The 19,237-nt window shown below is 46.6% G+C and overlaps 1 protein-coding gene across 1 annotated transcript in view; it reads left to right on the top strand.

Moving 5' to 3' along the window:
* Window positions 1-1,220: 1,220 nt before the first annotated feature.
* Window positions 1,221-19,237, top strand: part of ARFGAP3 (ADP ribosylation factor GTPase activating protein 3) — a 57,794-nt gene continuing 39,777 nt past the window's right edge. Inside the window, exons 1-5 of the mRNA XM_059937108.1 lie at window positions 1,221-1,423; window positions 7,786-7,904; window positions 15,504-15,576; window positions 17,945-18,076; window positions 19,005-19,088. Of these exons, the coding sequence (XP_059793091.1) occupies window positions 1,355-1,423; window positions 7,786-7,904; window positions 15,504-15,576; window positions 17,945-18,076; window positions 19,005-19,088 (477 nt within the window). The 5' untranslated portion in view covers window positions 1,221-1,354. The remainder of the gene's footprint in view (window positions 1,424-7,785; window positions 7,905-15,503; window positions 15,577-17,944; window positions 18,077-19,004; window positions 19,089-19,237) is intronic.

Below are 19,237 nucleotides of genomic sequence, written 5' to 3'. Positions count from 1 at the left end.
GATCTCTGTACTGGAGACTGGAGTAGACAACATCCTGAATCTGATATATAACTTGGTAAGAAGATTTCAACCCCCAACAGTAACTGGGACCATCGTTCCCATTCCCATCAGAAAGCACAGGACTCACAGGACTCATAAACATGCCAGGTATTCTGTGTAGGATCAAACCCGTACCTAGGGACACAAAGTACAGGAGTGTGTATATACTTTGACTCAATACAAGGCAGAACTTTCAGTCACAGCTGAAACTTACTGTAAAAGTAACTTACTGTTCTGGAAGGTAATACATTTCCCTTCCTTAGAATAGTTCCAACCCTGCAAGCTTCCAACTTCCCTGAGGGCATCTAACCAGACAGGTTGAAAGACCACTGCCAAAGCCTTTCCCAGGGCTTCACTGGGAAGCTGCTCTCCTGCACTGCTCAGCACTGATACTCCATCTCTCACCCCACTGTACAGAGGAGCAAACCCAGCTTTAGAGACGTGATCTGACCAAGGTCACAGAGCTGGGAAGGAGCTGGCTGGACTGAGCTTGGAGCCAAGGTGTTGCATTTGACTCCAAAACCTGTTATCCTTCTCCTGACCCGCGGAACCTCAGGTGACACTTACCTAGTGGCTCCACACCCACTAACGCAAAACAGGCACCTTTCTCCAAGCGTTTAAACCCTCCAGTTAGTAATGTCAGCCGAAGGGTAGGAAAGGGCCAGCTTCTTTTCTTGTCCATATTCATCAGATTTGACTGAGCGCCTTTTGCCTCAGGAGAACTGCTGACTCTCTCACTGACGTAACCCAAACTGATCCCTTTCGCCATAGGACGCTTCCCACCAGGGCTCAGGCGACTAGCGAAAATCCGGCGCCTGGACTGAGTCCTCGGGTGTGGGGAGACGGCGGGGAGGCCCTTGCCCCGCAAGTTTCCTCCTTTGCCACTTGGAGTGACAGGTTCTGCCGCTCTCACGGGGAGGAGGTGAGAGGACCTTGGCCGAGGAAGCAGTGCGTCAGCCGAAGCGGCGGTGGCTCGACCAGCCGTGCGCGTAGGCACAAAGCCGACCCGGGCCGGGCTTCGCCACGCACTGCCGGGAGCGGAGGTCCGGCGGAGGCCTGGAGGAGGCGCACGAGCCTCCTGCGCAGGAACTGGGGCGGGGCCTGAGTGGGCGGAGCCAGTGGCACGGTTAAGCGAGGGCCACGGGGGAGAGGGGCGCGTGCGCTCCGGCAGTGGGCGGGGACATCGAGAGGCCGGGTCTCAACGTCACGGGCAGCCCCGCCACTCGGCCATCGTCTACCACCCGGAGGCGGCAACCGCTCCTGCTCTGCCCTTCCCGGTTGGCGGGGCCAGCTGCGCCTCGTTTCTTTGTTGACCATGGGGGACCCCAGCAAGCAGGACATCCTGACCATCTTCAGGCGCCTCCGGTCGGTGCCCACCAACAAGGTAACGGCCGCCGGGCGTGTTCGGGCTTGCTTCGCATCACTGCCGGACCCTGCGGGCGGCCCCTGCGGCGCCAGTGGCCGCGGCCGCGGGAGGAGGAGCCGGCCCGGCCTGTGACACGTCGCACTGTGCGGCCGCAGAGGCTGGGCCTCGCCTGGGTCCGGACTGTGCGCCGCCCCCCAGCTTCAGCAAGGGAGGGGCGGGGGAGGGGGCGCACCCCAGGGTCCGAGGCAGGGCGGGCACCTGGGAGTCCTGGGGGCGGGAGGGAGGCGAGAGCATCTGGGGGGCCCGGGGGCGGACACTTGCGGGCTCCTAACACCGGGCCGGGGAACGTACGGGGGGCGGAGGCGGCTTTTGGTGGGGGCGGAGTGGACACGAGTTCTGAGAGAGCCGGGGGCGAGCTCGGGGGCCCGAGAGAGGGCTAGGGGGCGTACCCGCGGCTCCTGCGACGGGGGGCGGAGACCGCAGGCCACCTATGACCCAGCCGGGAAGCATGCGCCGGGCCAGAAACTCCAGCTGGTAGCGCTGGGCGCTCGGGGAAGCTCGGCTCGCCCCCTCCCCGTCTCCGAGCTCACCTCTGAAGCTCCTCAGGGAAGCTGTGTCCTCTGGTGGCAGCCTCAGTTTCCCTGTATGATAAAGCTGCTAAGTGATCACTGCTAAGTGGCTTCGAGCTCTTGTCTCTTGCTAAGAAAGCCCACCACAGACCCCTTTCCCTTCCTTCCCTTTTGTCTTTCTCTTTGGAGATGGGGGTTTTCCTTTTTTTTTTTTTCATCTCCAGAGACTGTCCCTTCCCCCCACCCATGACTCTTACAACTTTTCGCTACTGGCTGGAGATGTTGTGGTGACACATCGGGCTAAAGTGACACCCTCCGCTGAGGATCACAGGTCAGAGTGGAACCTGGACAGTGCAAAGGGCCGTCGTGTCAGCGTGGACTCTGTGTGCCATGACATGATGGCATAGAAAGAAAGTCCCAGAGTTTTACAAAACTTAGATGTCTTTGTTTTAGGTCTAGGTGGAGGGGAGCCCATCTTTTTACAGCCTAAGAGAAGTGAGCGAGGAAACAGTTTATTGGAGGTGTTATCTGATGAACATAGGAAAGTCAGGAGGGGAAGGGGTCCAGGAATTCTCCAGTGCCAATTTCTGTGCTATTTTCTTGATTTTCAAATTTAGGTTAATCTGTTTATAAAGAGGGGTTGATGTAAACTAGACCAGATTAGGATCTGCAGTTAGCAGTGTAGAAACTATACATTGTTTTGTCTGCTTTATCTCAGAAACCCAACATGTATTCTCTTTGACTGAATTCATCAAAAGATGCCCCTTTTAAATAAGAAGTCAGTGTCTTTATACCAAGAACACTTTTGAGGGACATGTGTGGGCTTGCTTGTAAATTGTTATCCAGACCCTGGGACTTCCTAACTGTCACTTTGGGCAGGTCACTTGACTACTTTGTGCCTTATTTTCCTCATCTGAAAATGGGGCATGAACTAGATCTAATTCAGAGATCTGAATTATTATTATTATTGTGAGGATTAAATGAGAAAATCCAAGAAAAGCACTTAGAGCAGTACCTGTATATACTGGCCCTCGATACACGTCAGCAATTTGTTGTTGTTATTATTATTTTAATTATGAACAACACACTTGTAGAAAATTTTATATTCTGTAGTAGGATTCATAAAAGCATCGAGCAAAAATATTTTCTGGTAGTGTTCCACAGTATTGTGCTACATTTCTTGATTAAGACTTTTTATTTGATTGTTAATAAGAAACCATTACCTAAGCAAAGATGAAAACTAGTTTTAATGATGTGGAAGAGTTAATAAGCATTTTTAAAATGAGGTGGTTAAAAAGAGCTCTAAGACACACAAGACAGGAAAGTACTTAAAAACACCTTGGTTTACTTTTAGAATGTGGTGTCCAATTCTCCCTCTCATGTGTGATGAATCTTTACTCTGGATCAAAGGTTTTAACTCAAAGGGTCAGTTTTCTAGTTTGTGAAATCCTCCCTTGTCTCTGCTGTTCCCTTAGTGTTATATTGATTGTTTGAGTTACTCAGCAAATACCCATTCAGCAAATATTGGTTAAGCACCTGCAGCGTGCCGGGCACTGCAGAGCACTGAGGATGTACTGATGGAAAAAGAGACAGGCTCCTGCCTTCAGGAAGCAGGTGGTCTATCTGGTGCCTGGAGGACAGATAAAGGGCTGCCTGGCGGGGTAAGAGGCAGTGTAGTGAAGGGGTGACGAGTGCGATCCGGGGCAGACTGCCCGGGGTCCAGTCCCTGTGACACCACGTCTTAGCTATGACGCTTAACTTCATGTTTCCTTAGTTTTCTCTAACACGGGGATGAAAACTGGCGCTGTATACTCTGCAGGGAACTTGAAATGTGTAAAGTGAACGTGCAGGGCCCTTGTTTGAAAAGTACTAAGAATTTCAAGATGAGACAGCAGAGCATTAACCACCCATGGGCCCTTCTGTGTGCAGTGTCCTGTGTGACTGCGTTGATCACACACACGCCCGGAAGCTGGCTCCGATGGGCATAAGAACAGTACCTTCTTATAGGGTTGTTATCAAGATTCCGTTGGCCAACAACAGTGCATGACATGGAGCAAACACTAAATATTAGCTGTGATTTCTATAGTAATTATTCTCACCATGTGGCAAAACAAATTGTTCGTCCAAAACTACTTTTTATCACCATAAGAACTGATATTCTGTGTAGAAAACCATATCTCCACTTTGGTTTAGGATTGCCCATCAAAACAAAATGGAGTCCCTGCTCCAACAGAGAGCCAGACTTGGATTTCGAACTGCCCTCTGACCTCAGATTCCCCAGGGCCCAGTCTCGGCTCGTGAGCTCTTCCACCACCTGTATTTGCATTTGGTGCCTACTTTGTGCCAGGCTCAGTGCTCAGCGCTCAGCTCAGGTGAACAAGGCCCCAGCCCTCACAGAGCTACATTCTGCAATTCCTCATCTTTTTTTTTTTTTTCAGGAGAAAGAAGGATTTTTTTTTTTTTTGGCTGCCTTGGGTCTTCGTTTGCTGCGTGCAGGCTTTCTCTAGTTGTGGCGAGTGGTGCGTGGGCTTCTCATTGCGGTGGCTTCTCTTGTTGCGGAGCACGGGCTGTAGGCGCACGGGCTTCAGTAGTTGTGGCACGCGGGCTCAGTAGTTGTGGCTCGCGGGCTCTAGAGCGCAGGCTCAGTAGCTGTGGCGCGTGGGCTTAGTTGCTCTGCAGCATGTGGGGTCTTCCCGGACCAGGGCTCGAACCCGTGTCTCTTGCATTGCGGAACGGATTCTTAACCACTGCGCCACCAGGGGAGTCCAGAAATGGATTTATTTAGAGAGATACATATTCTGTAGACCGAATGCGGTCTGTCTCAAAAGGCGAGAACGGCCTTGGGAGAAACACACTCCACAGACAAGAGTGTGGGCCATCTCCGAAGGCGAGAGGCCTGCAATTCCTCATCTTAGTTGGTGGGTCAGGAGGATTCTGAGGCCTCTTGTTAGAAACCCCGCCGCTGTCTTTTCGTAACCAGCCTTGCGACCACCTCGGGAGTGATTCTCAGACTTGCCTGCTCTGGGCTGTGTGCTCCCAATCTCTGGGTCATGTCCCTGCACAGGGCCATTTCCTGCACAGGCTTTTGCCCCTTCTGCCCTTTTAGACTCTATTCTTGATATCCCACATGCCACTTGGACTCTGTCTAGAAAACTTTTTGCATCCTATCCTTGCTTACTAAGGTTCAACATTGTAACTAGTTGTCTTGCCCGCTGGGACTGCTGGACCGTGAGCTCCATGCGGGCTGACTCTTCCCGGGCCACCTTTGTACGTGCACTCCGTGTGTGCCGGGGGCATACTGATAGTGACAGCTGTTAGCTAAGTGAGTGAGGGATCACAGTGGCCTCTCGCAGAGGGACGGCACCTTTGGCAGAGTCGGGCTCACTGTTTGGCATCCCAGGGGAGGGCATTCCTTACTCTGATGGCTGTTACCACAGGGCATCTTCATTTCCGTGTCCTTTACTCCCACTTCAGTGGCCTGTCCGGGGCGGGGGGTAGGGGAAGGTGGGGAGACTCGGCAAGCGCTTGTGGGGTCAGTGCTGCCATCCACTTCTTAATACCTCAGCCTCTGCCGCAGCGCCTGGCACACAGCAGGCAATCAGTAAACACTGAAGTGAAGGCCTGGTGCCTCTCGTGTCAGCTGTCACCGCTCTGCCACTACTCCTGCCTGCTTATGGTGAACCTGTCGCCATGAGGGGCTTTGGAAAATCCACGCGTGTTTTCACGCTTGTATTGCCTCAAACGGCCAGAAGCCAGAGCTTGCTTGCTTTTTTTTTTTTTTGCCACGCTGCATGGCACGTGGGGTCTTAGTTCCCAGACCAGGGTTTGAGCCGCTCCCCCCTGCGTTGGAAGCGTGGTGTCTTAACCACTGGACCGCCAGGGAAGTCCCCAGATCTTTCTTGATGGTTTTAGTTGGGACAACCTTCACATAGGTGGCTCTGCCTATAAAGCATACCTAAAAGATGTGGGCTTTTAAAAAACCTCCTATTCGTGGAATTTTTACCACTCCGTTGTGCTGATGGTAATTCATTACAAATATTAATTCCATGACAAGCGCTGTGTATTTTAAAGTACTTTTGTGTCCTGTTATCAGAGGAAGAATATTTGACTTCATCGTTGAGGGGGCTGGTGCTAATTTTTGAGCTGGTAATAAGTTTTGTAAGTTGTTCATTTGATTAACATATATTTCCTGAATACTTTGTATGGGTAGGTCACTATTTTTCAGGCTTTGTGGGAGATGAAAAAACACACAGAAAACATTTATTGAGCGTTAGCCACGTCCGGGCTCTGTGCAGATGCAGGAGGAAGGCAAGGTGAGGGAAGGGTCCCCGACCCTGCAGGAGCTCCGAGCTGTGCAGGAGGGGGCCCACTCCTTGGACGTGAGCTGTGTGTCTGAGTAATAACAGTGACCTGGACAGAGTGGAGGGGGCAGAGGTCATGAAGGACACGGCATTTCACGCAGGGACAGCTCTCTCTATTAGCATCTATTGCGGAGCTCAGCATCTTAAAACAACAAACACAAGTTGTCTCACACAGGTTCTGAGGGCCAGGAATCTGGGGGTGGCTCAGTTAGCTAAAATATGGTTTTATTTTTCCTGGAAAACAATTCAAAACAAGTCTATTATTTGTGGAATTTTTAACTGTCCTGTTGTCCTGGCTCTAATTACTCATAAGTTTTCATTTCCACAGCAAGCACTGTGTATTCTAAAGTACGTTTGTGCTCTTGTTATCAGGTGAAGAATGTTGACTTTAGTCGGTGCTGAGGAAGGAAGGCTCAGGGCTTCTCAGGAGGCTGCAGTCACCGAAGGCTGGGGCCTCCACTCCACGCTCACTCACGTGGTGGTCAGCCGGCCTCCCCTCCTCACTGGCCGTTGGACTAAAGGCCTCAGTTCCTCTCCACGTGGCTCTCTCCACTGGGCGACCCAGTGTCCTCAAGACATGGCACCTGGCGTCCCCCAGAGCCAGTGATCCAGGGGAGAGAGCGAGAGAGAGAAAGGAAGCCCCAGGGTCTTTTATGACCTCACCCCGGAAGGGACGCGCCAGCACTTCTGCCATATCATTGGTCACACAGGCCTCCTGGGCAAATCGAGGGTGGGGATTACATGAGGGGGTGAGTACCAGGAGGGCAGGATCCAGGGGGACATCCAGGGGGCTCTCTTCCTCTGGCTGGGGAGAGAAGAAATCTGCACAGACGCCTGCCATTTGGTAGAGAGCCACTGCCCAGGGGACAGTGAGGCCTTGGGCCTTTCCAGCAGGGGACATCCCTGTCTAGTGTTCGTTCATGTGACTGGTAGGAACCCTGTTGATGCTCATGCATGAGTCATACTTGAGACAATAAACACCTCTAGGTTCTCTTCACCACGCGTACTACGTGCTATTATAATAGATATGCAATACTATATAACTTACATAATTAATGCATTATGTTAATAGTTTATTGATATATAATTATATAATACAGGAACATTATTATAATAATAAAAGAAACAGAAATTTGAGGTTTTTAAAAAAAAATCTAGGTGAGATATTTTTCTAATAACCAGTTTGTTTATCTATTCTTCTTCTTTTTTTTTTTTTTTTGCCGTACCGTGCAGCTTGTGGGATCTTAGTTCCCCCACCAGGGATTGAATCTGGGCTCTGGCAGTGAAAAGGCTGAGTCCTAACCACTGGACTGCCAGGGATTCCCTCTAATAATCAGTTTAAATTGTAAAGATTAAGCAGCTTTCAAGCCAAATCCTGTATTGTCCTATAGGATGGCTCATTTGGCTAATAAGAATCGATGAATAACTGAATTTTGAAATTTTCTTTCAGGTGTGTTTTGACTGCGGTGCCAAGAATCCCAGCTGGGCCAGCATCACTTACGGGGTGTTCCTGTGCATAGACTGCTCGGGGTCACACCGCTCGCTTGGCGTCCACCTGAGTTTTATTCGGTAAGGGGACCTTTCCTCACTGGGGGTGGGAGTGATTACCTCGTTACGTGGGTCTCTCTCCCCTTTTCCTTTATGTTTGTTTTGACGTCAAGTAAAATGAGAGGTTGGTTATGAGTTATGGAGATTTATATCTTATGTAATTGAGTAAACTCGGAAAATGAGTTATTTTCTACTTGGTCGCTGTGCTGTAGAGCTTGGTGTGAGAGGAAGCGGTGCTGAAGCCACAGTCAGAACAGAAGGCTTGAGGCAGCATCTCCTTTTCCTTTCTTGTCTCTGATGATTAGCAGCACACAGGAGTCTTGCTCTGATGCCTCCTGGGGGATGGGGTCTCTGTCACTCCTCCAGGTGGCGACTCACTGCAGGTGGCAGGAGACCCTTGTCAGAGCAGGGCTGTGCCCCCAGCAAAATGCGGCAGCTCAGCCTCCAGGGACACTTATAGCAGAGCCCGAGGGAATGATTTTTGCATGAATTTTAGTGGCAATTTCAAATGTTTGCAATGTGGAAGACGTGGGCTGCCTGGGCCCCTCTGGCGAGTCCCTGTCTCTGCTCTGACCCCTTGGTAGTAGCCTCTCTGGGGCCTTTGTGGCCATCAGAGAAAGATGCCCCCTCTGGACACAGTCCCACAGGCCAGTAGGAGGCCGGAAGTGCAGGGGCACCCCTGAGCAGTCGTGGCTCAGACCTCTGTGTGGCCGGCCTCCCCAGGTCAGTTCACCTGTTTCCCTGCCAGTTCTTTTTCCAGGGAAGGAGCCAGCTAGGCAGGTAGGCTGTTTGAAATCATGGCAAGTGGTTTTATTTTATATTATGACTTGAGGAATACTGATACTACAGTGTGATTGCCATAAAGAGCATTTGTTCCTGTAGGGTAAAATCTATGATAATTTATAACAAGCTATTTTGTATCCTGGCGCAAAAACTATACAGTAATAATAACAACATAACTTTCTTTTTTTTTTAAAGCATATTTATTTATTTATTTTTGGCTGCGTTGGGTCTTCGTTGCGGTGCGCGGGCTTCTCATTGTGGTGGCTTCTCTTGTTGCGGGGCACGGGCTCTAGGTGCGCAGGCTCAGTAGTTGTGACTCGCGGGCTCTAGAGCGCAGGCTCAGTAGTTGTGGCGCACGGGCTTAGTTGCTCCGCGGCATGTGGGATCTTCCCGGACCAGGGCTCGAACCCGTGTCCCCTGCATTGGCAGGCAGATTCTTAACCACTGTGCCACCAGGGAAGTCCCCATAGCTTTCTTTTTAATGTATTAACTGAAAAAAACTGTGTACTTTCCTGAGTTCTTTTTTTCAGAAATCAATTTATCAAAGCAGAATGGGCTAAATATTATAGCCATAGAACTCCATAGGTCATGATTTAGAAAAGGGATTTCTCTTGGGTGTTCTTACTACTTTCAGAATATCTATCAGTTTCCTGTCTTTTCTTTTTTCTTAGATGCTGGACCCAGGATATTTTTAATACACTCCCCTGACCTTGTCTCTTTTTGAAATGTGGAGGGATTTGGTTGCCAGGGCAAGTTTATTCTTCATGTACTTTTTCCCCCAGGTCAGTTGTCACCAGCTGGCACATGGTGACCCACTCTGTCCAGAGGCCGCGATGCCTAGACTCGAGGCAATACGTAGTTTGTTGTCTTCCTTTCTCTCTTACTGTGCTCTTTCCCTCTTCCTCTCTGCGAGGTCCCGCCCATCAGAACCCGGCCCTCCCTTTTCCTCACCACTGCAGCGCAACACCAGTTTGAACCATTCCAGGAAATCAGGTGGTTTTCTGACGTGTTCCCCAGCTGAGGGCAGGGCTGCCTGAGAGCCTGATGAGGCTGGACAGCAGGGCCTGTTTGGGATGTGGCAGGTTTAATCGCTACCCTTTTAAAGTTACATAAATATAACTGTATGAATCATGATGCTTATAAATGATTCAAGAACAACTGTTTAAAAAAAAAATCACTGTACATATAACCCAAGGGCAACAGTCTAGGATTTGGGCAAGAGAAAGTCAAGGATGATAAGGGTACTAAGGATTTTCTTTCTGAGAGGTGGAGGGCTGCTCTTTAAACATTTTTTATTGATTAAAAAATTTACAAACATTAGTTCACTGGGAAAAAAATCCAGACAGTCCCAGAGTATATAAAGTAGGAAGTGAAAGTCCCCGCTCTAGAACCCCCTTCCCTCTCCTTCCTCTCCCCGTGCTAGCTGGCTGCACACACACGTGCACACACACACACAGAGTCCCATTTCCCAGGCTTGAACATATTAACAGTTTGGCATGGGTGGAATGTTTATTTAAAAGGAGGTTTGGTTTTGTTTTGTTTTTAAGTAGAATTTCAAGTCAACAAGTTTACAAAGGGAAAAAAAATTTTAAACTACGGCTTTTGCCAAGCAAAAAGGAAAAGGCAGGTTAGGCAGCTATGGAAAAGGCAAGCTGCATTGGGAGCTGACTGCAGAGTGGACCTGGTTGTCTGGCCCCTCCCCACCCCCCCGGGACTCGGAGCGCTTCGCGCAGTGCCTGTGCCGCTGAGTCTCCCAGTGCTCCTGTCTCTGGCTCTGTTTATTCTCAAGTTCACCATTAAGTATGTCACGAGCTGTGATAAGTGCAGGGGGTCTCCCCCTTGCGTCACTGTGGTTGGGCTGGGGGTACAAATACAACATAAATAAGAAGATAAACTATAAAGAACATTGATAGAAACAGAGCATTGTGTCTACTTCCGGTTGGAAAATTAGGCAAAGTGTAAAGGAGGAGGTCACATTTGCAGTGAACTTCGAAGGTCTGGTGAGATTTTGATAATGGAGACAAGGTAGGGAAAAAGGAGGGCAGCACTCAGACCTTAAGAAAAGATATAGAGATGGGAAAAAGTGAAATGTTTAGTAGCTAGTTTTTATACGCATAGGAAAATGAGGAGAAATAAGATTCAGAGGGGAAGATCTGTGTGACCTTGGGAGGGCCAGTGTGGGAGCTTAAACTTTATGCCCCTGAGGCCCTTGGGGGGGTACACGTGGGACGGGAAGGCTGATGTGAGCCTGGGTGCAGTAGGCGCCCCGGAGAGTCACAAGGCAGTGCTGGGTGGGTGATAGCAGTGCGGATGCTGCAGCCAGGCTGCTGGGGGCTGAATCCCGTCGCCGTCCCTTACTAGCTCTGCGCCTGTTCCTTACCTCTCTGTGTCTCAGTTTCCTTCCCTGAAAAGTGGAGATGGGAAGGCTTATACTCGTCTTAGGGCTTTGGGAGGAGTGAGCAAATGAACTCACATGAATCCTGGCACGTGGCCAGACCCCAGCTTGTTTTTTTCGTTTTTTATTTTTTTAATACATTTATTTATTTTATTTATTTATTTTTGGCTGTGTTGGGTCTTCGTTGCGGTGCGTGGGCTTCTCATTGCGGTGGCTTCTCCTGTTGTGGGGCACGGGCTCTAGGCACGCAGGCTTCAGTAGTTGTGGTTCGTGGGCTCAGTAGTTGTGGCTCGCGGGCTCTAGAGCCCAGGCTCAGTAATTGTGGCGCACGGGCTTAGTTGCTCCGCGGCATGTGGGATCTTCCCGGACCAGGGCTCGAACCCGTGTCCCCTGCATTGGCAGGCGGATTCTCAACCACTGCGCCACCAGGGAAGCCCCCCAGCTTGTTGATGATGATCAGATCTGAATTATCTGGGTGCCAGCTCAGTGGAGAGGTGCCAGCAAGAGGAGAACCTTTTTATGATGTTAGCCTAGAAAGGCAACATCTCTCATGATTTAAATCAATCAACCAAGCCAGTTATAAACAAATGGCTGCCTGGAAGCTGTTGCTGGGCTTGTCTGTACGAGTCTGGATTAATTATGGTGTAATTTACTCCACTGAAAAAGTTTGATTACAGGGAATTCCCTGGCTAGGACTCTGCACTTCCACTGCAGGGGGCAGGGTTTGATCCCTGGTTGGGGAACTAAGATCCCGCAAGCCACGCAGCACAGCCAAAAAAATAAATAAAAGTAAAAATTTTGCTTACCTAACGTTGTCATGTTTATTTGTGAGAGTCATTCGAATTTCATAAGTTTCTGAAATCCATTTAAATGCTCTACTTAAAAAAAAAAAATACTGACTATGGTAGCCATTAGTGAAGCTAATTCTTGCAATTTTTAAGGAGGTTATGTCTTGACTCATATAAGGATTATAGAGGTTGTGGGAAACCTGTTTTTTCATTTACCTAATTTGTTAACAGAAGCTATTTTCTTAAAGTGACACGAATTCTCCAACTTCTCTTACTTTCTCTGCTTTACTGTTTTCTTAGCACTGTCACAGACCCCTTCCTTTCACGTAGCTCTTAATCTAAATTAAGGTGAGAAGCCACCTACAGGGAGCCGCCCCCTGCTGTAGGGATGGGAACTGATGAGCAGTTCGGGTGCCTTCTTACGGCTGACTGTATTCAGAGTCCATTACCACCAACCTTTTATTGCGAAATGTCAGTGTTAGGAGAGAAAATCCCTGTCAGGTCAGTTCAAGGACAATTAGTTCTTACCTCTTACCTTCATTTCTAAGAAACATATAGAGAAATGTTTGCCTTTTTTTTTTTTTTTAAAAGATAGTTTAGGATTAAAAGTTGTAAGGCAGATACAGCCACTATGGAGAACAGTATGGAAGTTCCTTAAAAAACTAAAAATAGAATTAACATATGACCCAACAATCCCACTCCTGGGCATATACCCAGAGAAAACCATAATTCACAAAGACACATGGGGACTTCCCTGGTGGCACGGTGGTTAAGAATCCACCTGCCAATGCAGGGGACACAGGTTTGAGCCTTGGTCTGGGACGATTCCACATGCCGCGGAGCAACTGAGCCCATGCGCCACAACTACTGAGCGTGTGAGCCACAACTACTGAGCCCACGTGCCACAACTACTGAAGCCCGTGTGCCTAGAGCCTGTGCTCCGCGACAAGAGAAACCACTGCAGTGAGAAGCCCACGCACCGCAACGAAGAGTAGCCCCTGCTCGCTGCAGCTGGAGAAAGCCTGAGCACAGCAACAAAGACCCAACACAGCCAAAAAAAAAAAAAAGCACATGCACCCTAATGTTCATTGCCACACTACTTACAATAGCCAGGTCATGGAAGCAACCTAAATGTCCATCAACAGAGGAATGGATAAAGAAGATGTGGTACATATATACAATGGAATATTACTCAGCCATAAAAAGGAACGAAATTGGGTCATTTGTAGAGATGTAGATGGACCTAGAGACTCATACAGAGTGAAGTAAGTCAGAAAGAGAAAAACAAATATCGTGTATTAACACAAATATGTGGAATCTAGAAAAATGGTATAGATGATCTTATTTGCAAAGCAGAAATAGAGAACAAACGTATGGACACCAAGGAGGGAAAGGGGGTGGTGGGATGAATTGGGAGATTGGAATTGACGTATATAAACTATTGATACTATGTATAAAATAGACAACTAATGAGAACCTACTGTATAACTCAGGGAACTCTACCCAATGCTCTGTGGTGACCTAAATGGAAAGGAAATCCAAAAAAAGAGGGGAGGGACTTCCCTCGTCGCTCAGTGGTTTAGAATCTGACTGCCAATGCAGGGGACATGGGTTCGATCCCTGGTCCGGGAAGATCCCACATTCCGCGGAGCAAGTAAGCCTGTGTGCCGCAACTACTGAGCCCACGTACCACAACTACTGAAGCCCACGCGCCTAGAGCCCATGCTCCGCAACGAGAAGCCATGGCAATGAGAAGCCCGCGCATCACATCCAAGAGTAGCCCCGCTCGCCGCGACTAGAGAAAGCCTGCGCGCAGCAACGAAGACCCAACGCAGTCATAAATAAATAAATAAATAAATAAAATAAATTTTTTTTTAAAAAAAGAGGGGACATGTATACGAATAGCTGATTCACTTTGCTATACAGTAGAAACTAACACAACATTGTAAAGAAACTATACTCAAGTAAAAATTAATTTAAAAAGTGTTGTAAGGCAGATTAGCAAATCTGAGTACGTATATCCTCAATTTTAGGACTTTTAAAAATGTTTAAAGTCAGCCCATATTCAGGTACCTATTACGTGCCTGTGCTAGGAGTTGAGAGAAACATGTGGGAGACTCCTGTCCTCTGGAGCTTGCCGCTTATAACAGTGTGACAGAGTCACCACGATGATAATGATGGTGATGGTGATGGTGATCATCATGATGATGGTGGTAGTGATGAAGGTGATGGTGGTGATGGTCGTGATAGTGATGATGATGATGATGATGGTGGTGACGGTGACAATACTGGTGATGACGATTATCATCATCATCATGATGGTGGTGAGGAGCATTTTAGCCATGTGGTGTTTACCATGAGCCAAGCACCTTTCAGATATTAGCTTATTTAACTTCTATGAGAGCAAAATGGATAATACTATAATTATACCTACTTTACAGATGAGGAAAGTAAGGTGCAGAGAGGTTAAGTAATTTCTCCAAGGCCGTACAGCTCATAATGGCAGAGTTGAGATTTGTACTTTCAGGCTGCCTCCAGAGACTGTGCTGTTAACTGCCACCCTGTGACCAAGGGGGGTGGGGATGGCACCTAACTCAACCTAAAAATGTGGTGACTAAGCAAGATCTTTCAGGGAAAGGATTTCAGAGCAAGATATATAATTTAGTCACCTTGCTTGGTAATCAAATTCTAAAAAGAGATTTTTTTGTCTTTATAAGAAATCTGTTTCTTATAAAGTATGGTTTAATTTTTACTTTTTATATATTACCATGAAGGCGATCTGTCCTATGTATATGTAATAATAATATGTATTAGTATTATTATTAATCTTATGGTAGCTGTTGGCTTCAAAATAACATCCTAGTATTTACAAAAGTTAAATCATACCAATAGGCAGAGAAATAAGAGAAATAGGAACGGCAGCATAAAAGACATTTTTTGGTGAATCTAAAGCTTCTTTTCTTTCTACCTTGCCCATTTTGTAAAGGGTGTCCAACCTATACCCATTTTAAAACGTCCACATTCCTTTCCAGTTAGTGTGGGACAAGCTAGTGTTGAATGTGGGTTAGCCTTGCTTTCTGCTCATGTCTATGGATTCAATAGAAAGATTTCTAATATTGTCGCGCGGTCACATCTTGCTTTACGGTGATCACTTGGTGAATTTCTTTTTGTTAGGGACTACAATTATTGCCTTTTTCTTGCTCTGATTTGATCTTGGATTATAGATAAGTAGGGCATAAGGTGTCGCTGGGGGATAGGAGGCACTTAAGCAGCATTAAAACCTGAGTCTTCTCCGCTCCCTGATGGTGGTGATGTTGAGTAGGTCCCTTCTACTTGATGATAAGACCGTGAGCATCCTCCAGGCTCCTGTTAGGCGTCACACTGGACAAATCGATAGCCAACCTGAAAAAAATCCAAACAGTACATCTATTTTTGGAGCCTTGGCTTCTAGGAAGGGTGAGAGGGGCCAGGAGTGGCTTGTACCAACTGTTGTGCACCCTGGAGTCCTAGCGTCCTGGAAGCATGTGTCACTGTTAACACGAACTTAGAATTCTTCAGGATCCTGAAGATCGAGGAAAGCTTATCCTCAAAAGTTTAGTGGCTTGATTATGGGGAAGAACAGTATTAACATTTAAGAATATTTTTTCCATTTAGATCTACAGAGTTGGATTCTAACTGGTCTTGGTTTCAATTGCGATGCATGCAAGTTGGAGGAAATGCTAATGCAGTAAGTTCATTTCAGACTTGTCGTTTTCTTCTTGTATAAATATGTGTAGCACTAGTAAAGAAGTTCAACGTTTCCATGTAAGAGTTTGGGAGGCCCTGTCAGACCGCGGAAAGACATGGGCTTAGGAGCTGGACGACCCAGCTCGCTTGTTTATCCAGAAATCTATTAAAAACCTAATAAACACGAAACTCTGGGCTAGGATACAGTGATGAACAAGACAAATGAGACCCCGCCCTTACAGGCAGAGACAGAGAGCAAGTAAAGCAGTAAATAAACAAAGTAAAAGGTGGTGATAAGTGATTTGAAGAAAATTAAACCAGGAAGTGATGGCATAGAGGAATTGGGAGACTTCTCTATGATAATACAGTTCTTTAATATCTGAGGGTGACATTTGTACTCAGATGGAATGCTTCTAGCTTCTTTTACCTGAATTTTATTTAATTTATTTAATTTATTAAATCTACAAATTAAAAAACCTGTTTTCCAAATCTTCAGTTAAATATCATGTATCAATTTATAAACTTAGTAATTTCTGTGTAAAAAATAACTTTTTAAGTGTTCAATTAATTTATAATTTTAAAAGAGCAAATTTCCTTAACCCCGTTTACAAACGTAGTTAAGGATCCTCACACATTTTAAACTTCATTTACAAATTCAGTATATCTGATTTCTAAAATGCTAAACTGTCAGCCTTATAAATCTAGCCAGCAAAATCATCCTTTATATAAAATACCATTGTGTTTTTATAATGGTATGCCAAAATGGTATAGGTTGAGTAAATAGAATTCCTTTAGACATACCATTAAACATTCAAAGTATTGGAAATCAAATTTGTCTACATTTCAAATAAAAATTATGTCTAGCATCAATTAAATATTTAGAATTAAAACAGTAAATCTAAAATAGTAGTTTTCAAAATACCCAGATGCCCCTGGACCAGTGTATCTCAACCTTTTTTCATTATTGTTCCTTAAGCAGAAAAATTGAATTAATTGATTAACTTATTTTAAATCTAAATTGGATTTAGTTTTCCCTAGTGAGAGAAATTAAATACTAGGGAATATGATTTTGTCAGGTAAGGGTGATCTTTGGAAGGCTACAAACCATTGTAATAACTAAGATTTTTTTTTTTCCACTTTCCAGGAAACCATTTTTGCCCCTGTTGAGAATGCGTGCCTTAAGTATTTCAAGCATGTTATTAGAAACCCATACCCATTTTCATTATGTCCACGAACTTGTTCCTCAACTTAATACTGTGGGTTTGATAGTATCTGTCCTTGTTACTAAACCTTCCTAGGTTGCAGAGTCCCCCACCAACTCCAGAGAGCAGCTTCCTTGTCTCAGCCAGCGGAGATGGGGCAGATGGGGTGAGGCAGGTCAGTCAGGGGTCCTTCAGCTCAGGCAGTGGAATTGGAACCATCCTGCTTGGGTTTGAGTGCCAGCTCTGCCCCTCGCTTGTCTGTGTGACGTTGGGCAAGTTGTTGAACCTCTCTGCTTCAGTTTCCCCAACTGTCTGAGAGTCTGGCCGCGAGGATTTGACGGGATGGTGCCCACAAAGGACCAGACAAGACCTGGTACATGTGGGTGCTCCGTACCGTTATTCATCCCATTGAGTTAATAAGAGGGTCCCTCATGCAGGCTTTTAGAACACCTGCTTCAATTAAGATATGAATACTGTAATTCATGTCTGTACATAGATCAGAGGTGGTTGAAAGCAGTGTCCTCTAATTGTCTAAACATCTGTTTCATCACCTTGCCTATGCTGTGGTCTCCGCTGATGAAGAAATAGTGCTCGACAAGGAGAAGGTTAGCGTGGCTCCTGACTTGTCAAAAATTCCAATGTAGGGAGCCCCCTGGTGGCCTAGTGGTTAGGATTCTGGGCTTTCACTGCCGTGACCCGGGTTCAATCCCTGATCGGGGAACTGAGATCCCACACGCTGCACAGCGCAGCCAAAAAAAAAAAAAAAAAAAAAAAAAAATCTCGTATAGATACAAAGAAAAAAAATTCCAGTTTACTGGAATCTAAAGTAAAGTGGATTCCTCAAATTAAAAGTAGTCCTGAGTGGAAAGCGTCCCCCCAAATAACATTCAGGATGATGGAGGTGGCTTAGTGGAGCAAGGAAGGGCCAGTTATTTTGTTTTGTGAGGCAAATCTCATGTCCACTTTTACCAGAATATTAATGTTATGTCTGTGGAAGGTATTACCCCTTTTACAAGGAAAAATTTTATAAAAATTTTTCATGGTTTAAATTATTTTGGTTTTCACTAGTATTTTCAAAAAAATTCTTCATAGCATGCAGTAACATTTTTGATCACCATGTCAGATTTAATGCAGCGTTGCTGTTAACCTACATATTTTCCTCTGCAGTCTTCCTTTTTCCATCAACACGGGTGTGACACCAACGACACCAATGCCAAGTACAACAGTCGCACTGCCCAGCTCTACAGGGAGAGAATCAAGGGGCTGGCCTCCCAGGCAACCCGGAAGCATGGCACTGACGTAAGCACAGCGGGTTGGGGGGTCTCCTTCAGAGGAACATTTGTTTCAGTAGAAAAAGTAGTTTTTACCCCAAACAGTAAAACTTGCTAGCCGGATTCTCTTACAAGGAAACAGCGTGTAGTGGACTCTTACTATTCATGGTCCTGCTTGATAACGTGGCTGTGAACGCTGCAGGAGAGTCCTGCAGCATCACCTTTGTCAGCTGATCAACACTAACCTTATTTTACCTGTGTTTCTGTTTAAAGACACCTTCTTTAGTGTATATTGTTGACTCACTGACACTGAGCTGGCGGCCAAGGGCATTGTGGCTCGAGCTGAGTGACACTCATCTAACTGCATCCCTGTGCTTAGGAACGCGAGGTGGCACTTCAGCACCGTGCTCCGGACCATTGTAAACAATGGATCCACCATCAAAAAGCACAAAAATGTGGAAAGCGTGTCAGTAAACAGCCCGTAAAAGGGACCCGTGTTTACAGCAGGAGCCGAAACAAGGAAGCAGAGCATCGCCTTGTTCCACCTCAGCTGGGAACGTGCGCCTTGGGTGACAGATTCTCTGCTGCTCTGCGTGTGTCCATGCAGGACGGCAGATTTGGGGTCACGAGTCAATTGTAGCATGTAGACAAATTCACAGACATGGAATCCACAAATTATGGGGGTTGACTGTACTTTGGAACCTGCACTTAGACGTGAAGCCCTGGCTCTTTCCTTTTCGGAAATGGCTTGGGGAGCTGGCGATTGTCTTCCACAGGGTTTGGTGGCAGAAGTTACTGGATTGATGTGTTACTAAAATGTGCTCAGGGGCCCTGACTTTATAATAATGGAAAGTACAAATCTTTAGCAGACAGGCCTCCAGAGAGGGAGTGAAGAGCATTAAATAAACACTTTAAAGCAGGTGAAATGCTGAGCGGTGCATGTGTTTTTGTTCCAGCTGTGGCTTGATAGCTGTGTGGTTCCACCTTTGTCCCCTCCACCAAAGGAGGAAGACTTTTTTGCCTCTCATGCTTCTCCTGAGGTATGTGTTACACTTCACATAATTTTCATGTGTGCTTCTAAGACATAACTAAAGTTATCAACAGTAAAGTTATAAAGGGCATATATTATAATGTTTCAGTTAGGATATTGGCTAAGCTGCTGTAACAAACAGCCCTGAAATACAGTCAG

This window comes from Balaenoptera ricei, chromosome 10 (genome assembly GCF_028023285.1).
Source record: "Balaenoptera ricei isolate mBalRic1 chromosome 10, mBalRic1.hap2, whole genome shotgun sequence".
Lineage (NCBI taxonomy): Eukaryota > Metazoa > Chordata > Mammalia > Artiodactyla > Balaenopteridae > Balaenoptera > Balaenoptera ricei.
This window is presented reverse-complemented; position numbering and strand designations above follow the sequence as displayed.